General features: G+C 39.7%; 1 protein-coding gene across 1 annotated transcript in view; it reads left to right on the forward strand.

The window, feature by feature from the left end:
* cttnbp2 (cortactin binding protein 2) overlaps positions 1-19,267 on the forward strand; it is a 96,163-nt gene that overhangs the window by 73,850 nt on the left and 3,046 nt on the right. Inside the window, 15 exon segments of the mRNA XM_030731460.1 lie at positions 136-253; positions 856-1,146; positions 4,612-4,641; positions 4,644-4,706; positions 7,902-7,981; positions 8,802-8,888; positions 10,162-10,261; positions 10,656-10,829; positions 12,327-12,499; positions 12,815-12,993; positions 13,217-13,449; positions 13,593-13,784; positions 16,132-16,183; positions 16,325-16,424; positions 18,115-18,228. Of these exon segments, the coding sequence (XP_030587320.1) occupies positions 136-253; positions 856-1,146; positions 4,612-4,641; positions 4,644-4,706; positions 7,902-7,981; positions 8,802-8,888; positions 10,162-10,261; positions 10,656-10,829; positions 12,327-12,499; positions 12,815-12,993; positions 13,217-13,449; positions 13,593-13,784; positions 16,132-16,183; positions 16,325-16,424; positions 18,115-18,228 (1,986 nt within the window).

Here is a 19,267-nt window from a genome sequence, read left to right on the forward strand (position 1 = left end):
GTGACTGGAATATAAGTAAATAGCCAAAAATAGCATATGTGTGGTTGCATTCCTGTAAATAAATTGTGCAGAAAAAGTTTTCTGTGCTTTAAGAAAGTAAATGTTTTGTTTATTCTCATTGTTTTGTGTGTATAGGAGTGTCTGGAGGTGCTGTGCAGCCACAGTAAACAGGACATCGAGAGGAGGGATAAGTGCAATCGCACTATTCATGACGTGGCAACTGATGACTGCAAAGATCTACTTGAAAACCTCAGTGAGTTGCCTCATGTGTTAGTGTGGTTTTGTCTGTGAGTTTGAGTGAGCCCTGTGTGCAAAGCAAAAAACTTCAAAAATCCACTCCTGATTTAAATTTGGCAGATCTCCTCTTCAGGGCCATCTCCTTGTCCACTTTTTTACCACTTTACACCCCTTACCATGGAACTTGGTCGAGCCAAGATACACAAGCTGATTGAGATGTTCATTCAAAAAGGTTATCCAAAAACATTTAATCTGAAAGTAAAACTAAAAGTTAACATACCTGTATTCTCCACATGAATTCCTCACTGTGCATCTGCAACTATGAAAGCTGCACCCAGTCAGCATGGGGTGGTTTGTGGGGGAGGAGGTAGAGCACATTATCTGTTTGTTGATGCATTAGTTGTTTGAAGGGTCAATGAACAAATCACTGAATTGCTCATTTTGTGTTCGCCATTAAATTAAAAGCATGATATGCAGGTCTACTTTTCAACTTTTGTTATTATTGCAAAACAGAAATAGTCAATTTGGTCTCATGCTTATCAGCTTGTGTAATTATACATGGTGCTGATGATCACCTCACTATATCTTTCACAATTTTCTTCTCTTTTGTTATCATAGAATTGTACCAGGTCCAGGTGTATCTCCAGTATTCAGGTGGAGGAACAGGGTCCATGTGTCCCATTGAGGCCTTGGAAGAAGAAGTGGGGAAGAGGCTCTCCAACAGCCACTTGGTGCTGGGCAGAGTTTCGGTTGATCGGTCAACGTGTTGGACCCAGCTAAGTGCTGCCCTCAGTCACACCTTCACCTCCCACCTCCAGATCCTGTGTGGAGAATCTCAGATGGCCAGAGAGGAGGTGCAGCGCCCCCCACTAGGCCTCAGTTCTGCCAGTATTGCCTCCATCCTTATCGGTGAAGAAACACGCTTTTAGCCTGCTCTGTCTGTATTTCTCTCTGTTGTTCCTTCACTTCTTTGTCTTTATTTTCCATGTTTTGCTTCTCTGTCTCATCTTTCTGACCTTCCTGCCACTTTGAATTCTTACATCTGTTTTCTTTCATGCTTTTTCTTTGACCTGCCATATATCCTTTCTTTCTTCCTTTCCTTCATACACTCACATTCCTTATGTCCATCCTTTAATCCGCTTCAAATCTAGTGACATTGGGTGGAGTAATCTTCTCACAGCAAACTGAAAGGGCAAAGAAAAAGGCTTGTCTGCATTTTGATTCTGTTGATGTGTAAGCTGCTATTCTTTCATGTATCTACTCCATTACAGTGCCTGCCTGCCTCTAAATGTGATAAAGAGTGCAATAGGTTGCAGCTTGTTGGCAGGAGTGCATCTCACTCATTTAAGTAGAGATTAATCTTGGCAGTCCCTGTCTGTGCAGTGTAAAAGGTAACACACTTGAATTAATGCACTAAAGCAAATAGAAGCTTAGTCACGCTCATATAAAGTAGTCTGCTGCAACCATGTTGAAGGCAGTCCCATCTGGGGCAACAGTGACTCTATTCTTTTAGTTTAAATTCTTTTTTTTTTTCTGAAACTGAATTGTTTTTTTGTTTGCATTAAGCCTTTTTTGTTACATGATATGTAACAAGATATGCTGGGTTCTGACTGTAGTAAATTTGTAGTCTGAGCGGTATTGACCGCTATCATTGAGTGATCTTTGGCTGCAGCATTTAAAAAGTCCACATGGAGAGCAAAAGCGTAAGCGTCAAACCATCAGCTACCCCTGAAATAAGAATTTTTATTAGCTAGAGTACAAAAATGACTGTCACATGTAACAGGAGCTCTTGGACTGGATGTTTGTTTTGCAGATACTTGCTGGTTACACCAGAAGCCCCAAAACGTTGATCATTGGCTTCTGAAGCTAAAGTTGACCCATTCAGTTGGTAGCTAGTTGCTTGCCAGACTGATCAACTGATTTAACTTTTTACTGCAAGCTAAGAAACGACACCTTAAAAAGCCAAAAGCAAGTCTGCCTCCTAAAAAGGCTGGGTGGGCAGGTGGCCAATTTTCATCTTGATGAACGCGATAACTCGAGAACCATGTGACCGAGGATGTTCAGATTCATACCATATATGCATCTACTAAAAATCAGACAACTTTGAATTGTCTTCCGCTTACTTTTGAATTGATATGGTGAATTTATGTCTTTAAGGTTCACACACACCCCATTAAGATCTACTGAGGCCTGATATTTATGTGTTCTAGAACTTAATTCCAGGTCAACGACATCAGTGTGGAATGATTTTTTTCCCAAGATTTTGTTAGTTTAGTTTGTAGTTAGCAGGAATACTTAAAGTTATGATTTTGGTAGAATCTTTATTGGAGGTGGAGTTCAGCATAACTTAGAGTTTTTGGAAGGGTTCTTTAACGCTGTGAGATTGAGCAAAACCAGAAATTTCTTACCACATCTTCATAAAAGCACCTTGAATTTGAAAAAAGAAAAACGTAGTGCCATTGTTTTGATATTCTCAAGACAAAAAATATTCTGGATTCAAGGATTCGGTTCTTGCATGTGGTGGAGGAAATTTTTAGCCTTGGCAGAGATATCGATTCTTGGACTGCTTGTTCTTTAATTTGTTAATTTCTTTGGTAAAAACTCATCCAGACAAAAACTGGACAAACTGATGGTTGTAGAAGATCGCAGTCTGAAAAGACACTGAATTGTTCTAAGCTTAAAAGTAGAATTTATTTTCTGGTGATCAGATGTCGCCGTATGAAGTCAGTTCTTTCTTGAGCTTGAGGCATATTAGGTTAGTGTTACGTGTCTGTGTGTGTGCTGCAGTGAAGGTCTGTCTGAATTCCAGACTGTTAAAAAGGAAATCGATGTCCTCTGCCTCAAATGAAAAGGACTGCTTGTCTCTCTGCTGTAGTCTCGCTTTAAATCTCTCTGTCACATATTTACTGTCTCATGCTGTTGCTGTCTTTAACACGCACTGGAAAAAAGAGAATTAGCAACTGCTGTGCTTGTGTGTGCGTTTTGGGGATGATGATGAAAGAGAGCATGAGCAGAGGAGGGATGCATAATGGATGAAGTTGGGGGATGGATCGAAGAAAGGGGAGGAAGATACCAATTTAGGAGAAAATGTCTTGTATTCTGTGTCAACCGGGATCAAACTGAAGACATGCAGACACCATTTGGTGTCTGACTTCCTATCTGAGAGTCGGATCCGCATCTCATTTGCTTCAGCACGTGGCATACATTTCCCTTTGTGTTTGTGTAGCTCAGTGCTGGATTCTTTAATGGTGATTTCTGCAACTGCTTACACGTTTAACTTGTGCTGCAGCTATTTGTTGTTTCATTAATTAAGCAGCAAATTGGAATTATTACACATAATCTGTTAAACAGGAGTGTTTTGCACAAGATCAAATTGCTGCACTTAGCAAGTTGATTGATTAGCTGATGAAAAATCGGGGGTACACCCATAAATCTGCTGCAGGTACGGATGGTGGCCTTGTTAACTGATGCTTGTATAGCTGCTAATATGACATTACCTGTGTCAGGGGCCAATATTTAAATGATGGTCATCTGCCATTTTATATTTGACAAAGTGTGGAAATAATTATCAATAATCAAGTTAGTAGCAGCTACTACCAGGCTGGTCTGGGAGCAGTGTTAGTCCCGTGCCTTATGTCCCTTCTTTCTTGCATCTGCTCTGTAAACTGCTGTTGCAGCAGTGCATTTTTTTAAAGGAAGCTGGTTGTTAGTGAGAAAACTCTCAGCCCTTTTCCTGAACAGTTTCTCTCTGGGTTGAAGTGAAAGTGTAGCAGTGATCTAAGTTTACAGTCCAAATGGAGACTTGTACAAAAGCTGGAGATCGGATTTACTCTAGAACAACATCTGCTGCATGATGGGTGAGAAAACACAGCTGGAATTGAAAAAAAAAATCTCCTGCACTGCTCTTACATTGAACACCTTTTTTGCTCGTTCCACATTCTTCAAGTTCACTGAAACATTTTTTCTTGTTTGTTTTCATTTTGTTTTCACACATAAGCTCCTACTTACTTTGACTTCGAAGCATTGCAGTTTGGAGCTCAGTCAGATGTTTCTTCTTGTTTGAAAAGAAGAAACATCTTTTCAAACAAGCACAACCAAATACATTAAATTCATTTTCTTTTATGGTGGTATTAAAAGGTTTCAACTTACTCCCTGCTGACACCCTCTAATAAAATGTATGCCAAAAGTAGACAGGACAGGTAAGGACAACTACATACATAATATGCTGATAAATTACACAGTATGGTGCTTATATGGTATATACTGGCCTTTGGTGTTCCATAGTATGTTATCATGTCAGTAATCTCTTTGTTCAACAAGTGAGTGTTCAGTTTGTCTGATCGTAATGGGTCCCTGTCTGGTTTTCTCTTCCAGGAGATACTGAGTGGTTGCCAGGACAAGAGCTGCTGTATCCCCCTGGGACCTGGTCAGAAAGCCTCTTAGCCAGAGCATCACCATCCGCCTCAAAGGTAACAAAAAACCCCCCCCAAAAAAACCTGGCAATCAGAGTGTGTGCTCAACAGTACTGAGCCAACACCAGAATCACAACTGCCATCACTGGTAACAAATTGCCATTTGGTGGATAAAAGGGCCTAACAAATCTGTTTGGATGCATTTGCGGCGTAGGCAGTGTTGTAACAGGCTCTACCTACTGAGCAGCACCACATGAAGGGAAAACTCTAGCCAGAACATTATCAGTATAAGTAGTCTCATGAAACAATTCCCAGTTTTAATCTAATCTAATTTGAAATAACTGAAGATTATAATTAAATGCATTATTTTGAGTCATGGAACATAGACCAGGCCAACATTTAGTCACAGTCCATGCATAGATTGTTTGCATTTACAAACTTAACTAAAACAGTGATACTGGCATAAAAAGCAGTACTTCAAGTTAAAGGCAGCGTGTATATACAGTGCAAAAGTTGTTTAGAGCGTGGACCCAACATGACCACTTCTGCCCTTACACCTGTTCTTTTTTCAAGGTGCTTGGCAGGTAGGTTCTTGCAGAGCTTGTCATGCTTCTTATGTGGATTTAAAAACGACTCCATCGTGTTGAGATCAGGGCTTTGTGGGGGGCAGACCATCTGTCGCAGGACTTGTTGTTCTTCTTGCAGCTGAGCATAGTTTGTTTTGTGTTTTTGTTTTTTTCATGCAGTAGACCAATCAGACACCTCACTGGTGGCATTATGGGAAGAATAATCTATACATCTGAAGGGCAAAAGAAAAACTGAGGAAAATATTTTAGGCTGCCATGTTTGACTGCTGATTAAAATCGGACAAGTTCAGGAATAATTTGAAGCACTTACATGTATGTCTTTCACAACAATCAAAGTTACAGTGACCCTGAGAAATATTTACACACATAAGACCCCTATGTAGAAAAATGCTGAGTCATTTTCATCATGGGTTCCTTGATAAGAGTGCTTGAATTTCATTACTTTAGGTGACACAATGTTCTAAATCGTACATGTTTAAAGAAAAATAAACTCAAGCACTGCTGTTAATCCATGTATTCTTCTTTTACATGATAATAAATCTGCAGTTTGCAATTAAGAAAAAAGTATTTGGATGATTAATAATGGCAGAACTACTTTATGGCTACTACTTTATCAATGAGCTTTTGTCTCCATATCATCAAATAGCTGCTGTATGGGGGTTTGTCATATGTCAGGGCTCTGGGGCAGCCACTCTAACCTTGTGGTTAAACAAAATGCACAGTGTATGTGTAGCTTTGCCGTTTTTAGTGGGTCCGCCTGCAGCACATGTTCTGTGTGTGCGTCACAGGTGAATGAGGACAGTGAGCTTCCTAGTTTGTATTCTTCATCTGGCTTTCGACTGTATCGGCCATCATATCTAAGTAAATTGAATTTAGAATGATCCTGAAATAACAAACATCCAAAATCTGCTCTCTCTGTTCATGTTCTTTTGCATATTTAATCATAACTGTTTTCTCTGAGCTAGTGTAGGGTGTGTGCTTTATCACCCTTCCACTGTAGCCACACTTGCTGACCTTCCTTTCAAAAAAAATTTAATGCACTAATCTTTTTAACTTTGTGGCAGTTTAATATTTGTCTGCTGCTGTTTTTGAATGTAGCTCGGTTGGTAGCTGCGAAAGAAGATGGCGTTATTAAACCTTTGTGGTTTCTCCAATATGAGCATACCATGCCACATAATTGCAGCTATGCCCTTTGCTTCTATACCTGTACATGCACAAGAGTACATGTACTGTGTGCTTCAGTTTTATCTCCAGCAAATAACATTATATGGTGTTACGGTGATACATTGGCACTGACCTCTTTTCCAACAATGAAATATAAAAACGATAATGTTGTTATATTACAGTCAACCACAAAATTCCCATAGAAATAAAGAAATGAAAGCAAAGAACTGAATTAAATGGGAGATCAGGAATTATTGACTGAATAGGTGTAGGCTGATTACAGCACATTACAGATAGCAACACTTTTGATATCCTATATCCATGTAAATGATAATCTTAAAATAAAAAAAAAGCTAGAAGTTCTGTTAATGAAACGTACAAAATTCTCGTTGTCAGAGAACATTTAAGAGACAGTGTTTAAAAAAAAATTGAGGCTTATTACTGCCCCGAAAGCAAACTGAGCCTCCATATTCTTTTTCTTTCAGCAAATTGATCTGATCGCTGCTGTCAGAGATTTGATGTACATTTCTGTGGTAACTAGATGTGCCACTCCTTTCATATTTCATGGTTTTCAGGAATTGTAAAAAAAAAAAAAAAAACGTATTTGAAATGAAGGAACAAAGGCTGAGACAGGCGACTTTTTTATGACCGCGTGAGCGTCACAAATCATGTGGAATCCAATCTCATCGGTTCTAATTGAGACCAGTTCTATATGTGGTCGCTATTCTTGAATTTAATGCAAATGAGTAGCTGGTAGATGTACCTAAAAGTAGCTCTTGACATCCCGAAATTTTTATTGAAGCCATTCACATTATCTCCACAGATACATATCTTACAGAAGCAGCGGCCATTGCTTCACAAAAAGCCTCATTTTAAATAGTTGTTTTTTCTTTACCTTCACTGTCATCTGCTCATTGCCTTCGACTGCATGTAAATGAAGCTATAAACATGGAGCCGCCTGACTTCAGTGACAGAGTGGAACTCTGTTTGCATTTGAAGCAAATGAACTGCTGTATTTTACATGGAAGGTCTTAAGATTTAGATAGCTCTATGTCTAATGTTTAGCCACGTCGAATATTAGGACAAGTTGTTCACCTAATAACTGTAGTTTAGGTGTGACTCTTTGAGGAAGGATGAGTAACGGAGTTTCCTCAGGATGTGGATTAAAACCTCTCAGAATTGTAATTCATCCTGCTCACTGATAGAAAGCATTAAGAGCTATTAAGTGAGTAAATAACCACACAGACCATACCCTCCCTCTGCTCTGATTAAGTGACAGCAGTGCTTACATTTACTGTATTGCAGTCTTGCAGCTAAAAGCAAACGGTTGGTAAATAATGTGGGCATTAAACATGCTGCTTTTCTCGTTTTTAGGACAGTCTTATTCCAAGGGTACCTTGAGGTTCTTCTGTGTGAGCTGACACCGAGCATGTAAACCAGAGCAGATTTGGGGATTTGTTTGTGCGTCTGTGGGGTTTTTTTAATGTATTTATTTTGACAGGTTTGTCTGAGTCATCTCTCGATGAATTGGCTCTGGAATCCCTCTTCCCCCTGCCGCTGCTACACAACTATGTCCGCCTGGTAAGCACGCACATCGTGCACATTTATGCAAACGCACACACACACAAAGGGGTGTGAGGGATTGAGGGATTTGGTGAGTAAGAAGCTGGGGAAAAATGAGAGGAATTGGGACGCCTTTAGTGAGAGAGATGGCACTGAAGGAGGAGGGGATGATGAACAGAGGAAAGGAAATGGAGGGCACATCATTTTGTAGCTGCTATACTGCCCCTGCTGGCTGTATCAAAGCAAGCTTTTTGTCATCACAGATGTTCGTTTTACAAAAGGGGGAAAAAAACAGGATAGCAAGTTTATACAAAAGAATCAGTGACAGCGTGAAGAGGCAAAAGAATTTAAATGATAAGATTTAACCAGGCAAGAGTCTGACAGTGAAATCTGATTATTATATAGAATGATACAGTGATAAATGAAGTTCACACTAGAATTTAGTCCTAAAAGGGGGTAAGTCTGATTTAAAGTGGAAACCTGACATTTTTTATTTTCAAGAAATTTTGACATGCTCTCTTTATTAAGCTGTAAACACCAGATGTTTGGTGTTTGGTTAAATAACTGCATGATGCTAATCTGACAACATGGACCAGAGTCTCAGAGCAATGTTTCCAGCACCTTGTTGAATCTATGCCACAAAAAATGAAAGCAGTTCTGAAAGCAAAAGGGGGTCCAACCTGGTACTAGCAAGGTGTAAATAAAGTGGCCAATGAGTGTGTATAGGCACAGCTGGAATTGCTATTACACACAGCTCAACAGGGTTATATGTAGGCAGTGTCATGCTATCACAATCTTCTCAGTATTTATGCTTTTTGTTGGCTCAATCTTTGTTTAGGTGGAGCAGTACGGTAACCTCATCTTTCATGGGCTGCAGGGCAGCTGTCAGGAGTACATCGCCGGTCTGGTTGCTCGCTGCATCAAGGTACCATGGATCAAATGCTTCTTCAGAAAGCTGCAGTCTCAATGAAGTGCTACATTCCAGTTTTAAAACCTGACCACTGTGTTTGTTTGTCCAGTCACGTGAAAGGAGGGTTAGTGTTGAGTATCTGGGTGACGAGAGAACACAGCTCTATTTTGAAGTCTCATAAAAGCAAAATCATTCATGGCTGAAGTGTAATTGTGCGTTTCTTCCATCTCAGAGAGTTCTGAGATTTAAAAGCCTGAGGAAGTTTAGGCCTTTTAACAAAGTTACACTTGGCTCTGTTGCACAGGGTGATGCAATGAAACAGAAATGGCTTGCAAACAGTGTCTCATTACAACACGATGAAACACACCAAAGGCCAGACACAGGTCCTTCCCACAGGCCACAGATTTAACAGGAATGAGGGTAACTCACACAGCAGAACTCATAATCCAGCAGTGAAAAATGTATTATTATTTTTTAAATTCTGTCTATTCTAGCTGTCAATACTGTTTGGATTGCTGCTGCTTTCAGGTTAAACTGAGGCATCATTCTGTTTTTCAGGTGCACAGAAGCCTGATGTGAGCACAAAAGAAAATTTGGCAACATGAAAAAACAAACCCTTCTTCTTCTATTTTATTTCAGTGTGAGGTTAAAGATTTGTGAATTTGGAACAGATTTTGTTTGCGCTGCTTTCTTTGAAAGAAATCTCAGTTTTTAGTGAAGTCGCCGGCACAGAAGGTAACTATGAATAGTTAACTATGTATGTTCAGTGCAGCTGTTTCTGTAATACGTTGAGCCAGACACTCTATTATGTCTAGCCTTTGTTAAACTAGAAAGTGAAATTCTCTTTAACCATTAACTACATGAGCACAAGGAAAGCCCTGTACAGCTTCCACTGCGCCACCATGCTGCTGTTGAGTCCAGTCAATAATGTGACAAGGCAGAATTCCTGGTAGTTCATTTGTATTTGTGGCACCTGTTTTGATGTTTTCCTACAGCGTTGCTTTAGTTATGACTGCTGATTTCTTATTTATCAATCTGTGTATTATACTGATATACTAGAGTACATAAAACGCAAAGAAAGGACAAAAGAATCGTGTCTTTGATAACACTGATATGCCTGGAAAAGCCCTTTCTTCTCATTCAAATTCTCCTCCTACTCCATTTCGCTCGGCACATAGTAGCAGTACAGTTCCTTTGTTTCCATGACAACGGGCTTCCTCCTCACCTCTTTTTGCTTCTTCACTCCCCCCACCCCCCCCACCAATCTTCTTCTCTGTATCTCCATCAGTCCAAGCAGAAGGCAGGGGGGCTCAGCTGTGACGTGGTGAGGGTGGAGGTGGAGGAGAGCCTGACCAAAGAGCATCTGCTGGAGACGTTCATCAACTGTGGTAGGAAAAGACACAAGCTGACACACTCAGGGAAAGCTTTATGTCTGACATGACACACACATGCATGTGCAGGTGGATGTGTACAGCAGTAATGGGCACCAGTAAATAATGACTTTATTGATGCACAAATTTTGAATCGAAACAGTTTTTTTTGTTTTGATAACAGATTGATTGAGTCAGCAAAAAAAAAAAAAAGTCTTCCAGGCACCAGTTTGGCTCAGTGAGTGAGCAGGATAATGCACTTACCTGGGTTCAAGAAATATGGTGACCTAAGGCTGATCAGTGGCAACAATTTTGTACTGAGTTTTAGGATCATGCAGTTTTCCCTTTCTTTGTATTGATGGTGCTTCATGTTGTCTTGCTGCTGTACCTTCTTGTTCTTTTACTCTTCCAGGTTTCCTGGTGCCGGTGGGGTCAGGAGTCAGACTGCCAGCTCAACATACTAATCACTGTGTGGTCGTCCTCCTGGAGGGACTTGAGAAAGCTTCATCACTAACAGGCCTGTTAGGAGACCTCTGCGACAGTCTGGACAGCAGGAGCGTTGCTTCATCACTGGTCCTGAATACTGGTATGACTGCACACAAACTCTAGAGCACAGATACACTGTAGGAAAACATACTGTTCAACACTGTGATGTGTACAGTTATTATATGATTATAGCAGCATTATAGCAATGGTTCGCAAACTTTTCACAATGAGTACCACCTCAGAAAATATTTGGCTATTCAAGTACCACCCTTATTACCGGTGTTGTGCCAAAAAGTGATCGTCTGCCAGAAAGAAAGATATTTTTGACACATTTCACAGATTATAAGTCAATAAGTCCTTTACAGTGGCTAGGGACTTTTATATATTCTTTATTTATCAGGGTAAAAACGGTCATTGACATTAAAAATGTCTTTTTAAAGAGAAATCTGGCCAAGAGGGCAGAAATCACAACAAGTATAACATCATAGTTCTATAAAGAGATTTTAAGTGGCCAAAAGGACTGGATTCAGGTCATTTCTTCATTTTATATAGAAGTCATTCATAAATCCATTTGACTGCACTTTTCTTTTTTTTTCTTTTTTTTTACCAATATAAGCAAACACGTGACACATTAAAGCTCATAGAAACATCGGAAATCACTTTATGGCACCTCGCAGCCAGCATGTGGTTATTACAGTAATTTCACTCATGCCACTGCAGAAGGCTCGCAGATTCACCTATGTGCCCTTACACACACACACACACACACACACACACACACACACACACACACACACGCTGTAGAGCGTGGTGGATGCGTTGGAAAACGGTGAAACCTATTTCAAACATGTCAGCAACGATATGCTCTGTGTTCAAGGGTTAAGCTAACAGGCTAGCCTGGTACATTTTTAGCCTATGGGATGATATAAAAATGAATTTACCGTTTTCAACAAAGCCAAAACCTGGTTTAAACTAAATTTTACTGATCTCGTAGTTTGGGATTTTTTTAGATAGATATTTTAAAAAAATAATTATTTAACCCCAAAAAAAAATATTCTTGGAGACTTCCCACTGGAAGAAAAAAAATCAGCGGCTTCATGTAGGAAGTATTTTCTTTTTATCAAACTGCATCCACCAACCAAAGAAAGCCCTGCCAAGGGGGTCGACATTAATGTTTATATATGTCACAAGCATGGACCTCTTGTCCCACGTTTTCTTTTGCAGAGCGATGCAGCTAGCAGGCGTAGTTAGGAGAGAAAAGTAAATGGTTTCTATGTGAAGCTGCTCCCAATAAAGTTTGGGGATATTTTGAGTAACCAGGTCATGATTTTTTTGAAAGACACATTACTGCTGAGTTTCTCAAATGTATTATTTGGACACTTTCCACTACAAGGAGAGTTCCATTTACAGTTGATGCCTCACAATTGGACGAGTTGCACCAAAACAGTCTAAATCGATAAATAGTGCTACAGGAGAAACATATATTTCATTTTTGGGTCAACTGTCCCATTAAAAACACACAACAATATAAAAGACTGAATAGGAAGATAATGCCAAATATATATCAACTTTTTCTTTCTGTCCTTCCTTCCCTCAGGTCCCCACCACTTCCGACAGGGCAACTTTCTGATTGCAACATTGTCAAAACCCCGCCTGCAGGGAGCCGAGCTCTGTCTCCAGCAGCATTTCCGCTGGGTCACTTTTCGCTGGGATCAGGAGCCACTGCATGGCCTGCTGGGAAGGCACCTCCGCAGAAAGCTCCTTCACAAGGTCAGACAGAGGTTTAGCTGCAGCTGCCATGACAGCATCATTTTGGTGGATGGCCAGTTAAGTGCTGCTTTGTTTTAATCAAAACATGTTTTTTTCTTTTTATCCCAACAAGCCTGAACATTAGAAATGGCTCATTAAGAGTAATACAGGGAGAAATGAGCAAAAGCATAGCAGAGCTGTTCAAAGGAAACTCAGTCTGTGATATCTCTCCCCGTTTGTTCTTTTAATTTTTCACTTTAGCCACATGGTGTTTCATCATAAGAATAGAGCAAAAAGTGGCATATTTATTTCTGCTGTCCTTCATCTTTCCCTCAGATGGGGACCGGAGTTTGGTCTCCTGATGGCGTCATGGAGCGGTTGGTGTTGTGGGTGAGCCAGGTTTGGCAGCAGCTCAATGCCTGTCTGTCCCGTCTGGGGACTCATGAGGCTTTGCTGGGCCCGCAGCTCTTCCTGTCCTGCCCTGTGGTCCCAAACAACACACAGGCCACTGTAAGGTGTGTGAACATGTCTTCCTGTAGAAACATAGTAGTTGACATTAAGATAGTTTAGGTTGTGTTTGGGGATCTAGTTGTGATGTTTAGGTTTTTTTTTTAAATGCATTATGTCTACTTGAGTCTTCAAAAATACCATATTATTCATGGTATGAGTGAGAAAATGTTCTTTACAATTAAGCACCTTTTCAGGAGTAACCAGGCTTGTGTGTGTAAATGCGTGCAGGTGGCTGGCACGTCTCTGGAATGCTGTGGTCGTCCCCTGTGTAGAAGAAGCCATCATCTCCCGGGTAACAGCCAAGCGCTCCTCCTCCACCTCCCATTCTTCAGCCCCCTTATCACAGCGACTGTCTCTTAGCAACTGTGGACTGAGTGCTGGACAGCAGGCTGTGGTGAAAGCCGCTCTCAGCATCCTGGTCAACAAGGCTGTCCTCCCGGGATGCCCCCTGCCTCGACACGGTGCGTGGGTGTCACATATAACGATTGGCTGTTGATTCGCTCAGGTTCGAGCCACTTCAAAGGGGAAAAGGAAATAACCGAGGAGGAAAAGACATGACATGAGATAAAACATACTGATGGACATCTTTTTCCTCATTCCTCAGAAATCGACAGATACCTGCTAGAGTTTCAGGGTGGCACCTTCCCTCTGTCAGCTGTTGGCCCCTATAAAGGAAGTGTCGGTGGTGGAGGAGGTAGAAGGGGACGGGACAGTGGCAAGTTGAGACGATCCAACACCAGCCCTCGGAAGAAGGGGCCCCCCGCGTCAAACTGGAGCAGTGGTTCGTTCAGAGAGGGTAAGAATGCTGCTCTGCACTGGATCATGGGGATGACATCCTCAAACCTTTTCAAAGCCTTTCCCTCTTTTACATTTACTAAAGTACTAGCCTTTGAAGTACTTGATTTGATTATTTCTGTTTCATGCTACTTTATACTTCTACTACACTTAATTTATCTGGGCAGATTTAATCAGTACTTTTTAACATAAGGTACAGTAACACTATAAAAGAAAATACTTTTCATAGAATAAATGGGTCATTCCTAACCTCTATGCTTTGTTATCTGTGATATAAAATCTTAAGTTTTAATTATTTAGATTATTACATTACAGATCATAAAATTAAAATATTTATCACTAATAACTAAAGGGTCACATCTAACTATCTCTGGCTCATGTTATGCCTGGGAAACTGACACACCGCAGTTTTTTTTTTTTTTATATTAATTTCTATGGGATCAAAATGATGCCTTTGGTGGTTCTAAATATACATGGTCTCATTTTTTTCTCTTTATCCCACACACCAAGTCCCACACACATTCATACAGCATTTCTTTTTTTTAAAATCTGTGCATAAGCACTTTATCTATGTAACATTCACATGGATGCATTGGGGTCAACTCAGGGTTCAGTATCTTGCCCAAGGATATTTTGACAGACAGATTGATCCATCAAGATTGGTAGATGCCACAGCCGCTCCAGCTCTATCATTTGTACTCACATTCAGTCCACCGTAGGAGTGAATAAGCAGATGGATGGATAAATAAATAAATTACACATTTGTGTGGCAGAATTTAGGTTTTTAGTCCGGCGTAACCCAAGTACAGCATGTCACCGCTTTTCAGATTTGTCTAGGAGCTTGACCCCTTGGTTAAAAACAACTGAACTTCCCAACTTTATGTTGAGTTGCAAAACTAACTCCACCTCAGTAATATTGCTTTAGAATAGATGCATCAGTATGTCAGACTATAACCGTATGCATGTATTTATGTGAATGTTGTTTTAGGAGTAGCTTTGCTTGGATAATTTAAAGGTTCTTGTTTGGTGTATTGACATGTTTTGTGTTTTAACTTTCTATCTGCTCACATCATTCAGTTTGTCTTTTTCCAAACTGCTACTATAAATAAGAATGTTTTCTTACTTATCTGGTTAAATAAAGGTTAGATTGACTCACTGCACCATCTTCAGGTACAAATTAGTATTACATGAATCTGTCGCCCAACCCAAGTGCAGTCTATATCGCTTTAACACTTTTAAACCTTTTATTTACCATGGGCCCGGTGGTGGGCCCTTTTTTTTTTTCCTTTTTATGGCGGGCCCATTTTAAATGACTGTAACTCCGTTATTGTTTGTGCTAGAGAGAAAATTCAGCAACCTGAGAATTATTTTGTAACTTTACAAAGTTACAAAATAATTCTGGGTGGCCTTTATGATATTTGGGTGATTGAGGGTTGTCTTAGTGGTTATTTTGTCACATTCTGATAGCTTTAGTTTAGGAAGGTTTAAAGTATTTTTACTTTAAAGCAGCTCGATATAAACTACATTCTTACAGACAAGATGTAACAGAAAACTAATGTATCAACAGAAAATGTAAGAAGCAGCGGATGGCATGGGCTGGTTCAGTGCCCAGGTAAACAGTGATTCATGTAATGATTGATGGGATATTACAGCTCCAAAGGCAGGATGCATAAATCATGGTTTCATTATTTTTATCAGCTCACTTCCTTTTACATTCCACTCCAATCCATGTTAGTTATTAATTAGGGATTGATGAACACAAGAGATACACCGTTTCTGGCTATGTCATTGTCTTTGTAAGGTGAAGATCTGAATGTAATGGAGCACTAAAAGGCTAGAAAGGATACACCAACAGTGTTCTCTGATGCTTCAGATAAAACGTCTTTCAGCCACATATGAAGAGTTTTTAAAAATATGATGGGTGTTGCTGACTAGGTGTAAGATGTAAAGGTCTAGATTTGGACATTTGAAAGCCCTGATTAGAAACACACGTCCTTCATCTCCACAAGGTGGCACTGTTTAACAGGCCTAACCTTTTTTTTCAGCCGATGTCCTTTTTCCTCAAGAGACCCTTGACTTTTATATTTGAAAGCAAGTTGTTTCCAATGAAACTTCTGGCATAAGGCCTGTTTAATCATGACTAACACAACTGTTTGTGTCAACAGACACAGTTTGTTTATTCCAAATTTTAACAGATCAGTGGTGTGTCAGTTGAGAACTCCTCAATTCACCGAAACACTGAAGGTGTTTACTAAAACCCAAGCAGTTGGCTCTTGTTGCCATTTGAGTGAACTACCCTTTTTTCATGTTGTATTAATAACACTGGGTGTAAATACCTATGATTTCAGGTTCTCTGTCGACATCTGACGTCAGCTTCATCTCCAATGGCAAAGTCCAGAGGTTGGTATTTTATCTGTTGATTAGTATTAATGTGCAGCACTGGTAAAAGCATTCAGCATTGCTCCTAGATTAATATGTGGACAGACAGTACCTGCAAAGTAGTTGTTGTCCCTGCATATTTATTTATTTATTTATTTCCAGGGAGCCTAGAGGTCCTTCTGTTTTCTCTGACGATGAGACAGATTTGATCAGAGAGCTGCAGACAATGTGCTCCAGCAAGTCTGAGCCAGACATCACCAAGGTACTGCTGCTCACACATCTTTCTCCAGACACTCATTGACACAATGGGTATACTCTAACCCTAATCTAACCTAAAAGAGGAGTTTCAATGCTGGAAAATAAGTTATGTCATCTGTGTAGTGGAAAGGAGCCGTAAATGGGGATTTATGACCAGGACAAACTGAAGTTAACGGGGTTTTCAGTAATACCAAAGCAGAAAATCCTAAAACAAACAAAATACTTTGTGATCCCAAAGCTGCTGCTTTAGCAGTTTCAGTAAACCCGTGGATCTCTCACTGGTATTTCTTTCTTGTCTGTCTGAAAAAATGTAAGTTTCTTTTTGGGGTTTACTTTTGACAGAACACCATTTTGTTTTGGGGGGGGGGGGGGGGGGGGGGGGCTATATCCTTGTTACTGTTTGTTACTGTTTGCTTGTTTACAGGTGAAGAATGTAGTAATACTTTTGGGTGACACAGCATGTAAGAACTGTGGATTTTGAGACTAGCAGGTTAAAGGAAGACAGTATAACACAGGTCATTTTCTGTAGCTATGATTTACAAATCTAAACGCTAAACCTTAAACCCTTAAAAAAGCCAGTGTACCCCCATCACTAAGCACTTCATCTGCAGTCACATTGGCTGTGAACCCACTGACTCAAGCATGGACCTGCAGATGTGTCCATAAGCATGTGAACAAGTGAATACTTCACTTTTTGTTATATTGCCAGATTTTAAATCAAATAATCAAGCTGTAATTGAAGTGAAGACTTTCAACTTTAATTCAAAGGTTTAACAGTTATTTGCTTTGGGAAACTCTTGTGTTGCTTTTTCAGTATGCTTTGGCACAAACTTATATTTGACAATTTATTGAGATACAGATTTTATTCTCCAGCTTTAAAGCAGGTTGAATAAATGTGTACATTTGATTAGGTATAACAGATCTACATAATTAGGTGATGCTGCATAATAAAGCTGATTCAGCGGCACATGAAAGGTGGACCTCTTTGCAGTGCTGTCTCTGCCGTCAGATAAAACACAACACACACACACACACACACACTTCAGCAGATGCCATTCACATTTTAATTACACTGACATTTCCAAACACTTGGCTTTTAGGTCACATGTATTGACTCATTCTTGACTCTTTAATTCACCGTTGTCACCCTTCCAGATATAGAAGGCGTGTGTGTGTGTGTGTGTGTGTGTGTGTGTGTGTGGTACAGGAAAGATATCAGTAATATGACGTATTAGTATCATGATGTAAAAGAAGAAAATTGGCCCATGTGGAAAGCTGCCTCAGACATGAGAGGAAATAAGGACCAGGTTCAGTCATTAGGGTTTGTCAGACCATCTCAAATCTCAAATTTATCAGAGCAAATCATAAACTGGGCCTTTGAATCTTCATGTTGCCAAATGACTCTAGTTAAGGTATGCAACAACTTCAGGGGCAAACTTTTGACTTTTGATAACTTATCTTCAGGTATTTAATCAGTGGGGAGTTTGGTGTTCACCCATTTTTCCAAGAAGAAAAACACAAATTTGTTGAAGTGTTGCAACTGACCTTTAAAAATTAACCTCCTAATCTTAGACCTTCCCCAGTGTGACCCTGATGGTAACTCACCACAAACATCCCGCCCAATAATCAACTTCAGTTAAGCAGCAGGTGAGACTCTGGGCTCTTTAAAATATTCTCTCCTTTATCTCTCACAGATCTCTCACGCCAAAGATGACTTGATCCTGTTCTCCAGTTTGCCCAGTGAAGCACGGCCCCCTCCAAAGGCCGAGCAGGAAACTGCAGTCCAGCAGCAACCGCAGATGGAAAGAGTAAGAGGGAAAGGCGATTAGCAGTTCATTATCATAATAAATAATAGTTTGTGTAAAAAACAGCATCAGAAAGTAATGAATACATTTGAGTGTAAGCCAGAAAATAGGGATGGCTATTTAAATAGTTTGATATTTAAAGGGACCTGGTCCAACTAATTTCTAACTCCAACATATTTTTATTCTAAGACTAAAGCAGCTTTGCATGATTAACAGTTCTAAGTAATACTTATTTATCTTGATGCAAGCCTAGATTTAAGTTTTTAATTCTGTATGACCCAAAATGAACTGAAATTATTTATGCAGAAATTTAGTTTGATAGATATTTGGAGAGTGGTGCATCCTAATGATAGATCTTTTACACAGAGCAACAAATCAGCCTCCAGTCAACCTAGTTCTGACTTCTGGCTAATCTCTGAGTCCGGATGTTAATCATGTTGAGGTTAAGATATTACCTACTGACCATAAAGCCCTTCTTTTCATCTTTAAACCCTCATTCCAGGATTACACTGCCTCCTCTTACAGGAAGTTACACAGTTCTTTTTTACAGTATGAGGAAGTAAAAATAAAAATTTCAGGGTTGATTAAAAAAATTTGGGACAAAGCCAAGAATTAAAATAAATTTGGTATCAGCTGAGAACTTTTCACATTTGAATCTGGCATCTACTAAAGAAACTTCGACAGTGAAAGAGCGAAGTTAACCAAGGCTGAGAGTTTTCTTGCTCAGATGAATCCAGATTCCTTCACTGACAAGAACTACAGCAGCTGACTGACCTAAAATAGATATGTATTTACAGCAATAAACTAGGGCAAATTTTGATTTTAACACAATTAGCAGATGCTATAACTTTATTTTTTATTTTTTTTAAGATGAGACTGAAATTCATAGCCATTAAAATTATTGATGTATTCTCTAAAGCATCAAGTTTCTTTCCTAACATCAATAAATGTGAACCAATGGCAATTAAAGATTGTTCTGAAACAAGATTTGAAAATATTCTTGTTAAAAAACGAGATTTCTGACTTCAGTTTATTTTTAACT

The sequence above is a fragment of the Archocentrus centrarchus genome, chromosome 6 (genome assembly GCF_007364275.1).
Source record: "Archocentrus centrarchus isolate MPI-CPG fArcCen1 chromosome 6, fArcCen1, whole genome shotgun sequence".
In the NCBI taxonomy this organism is placed as follows: domain Eukaryota; kingdom Metazoa; phylum Chordata; class Actinopteri; order Cichliformes; family Cichlidae; genus Archocentrus; species Archocentrus centrarchus.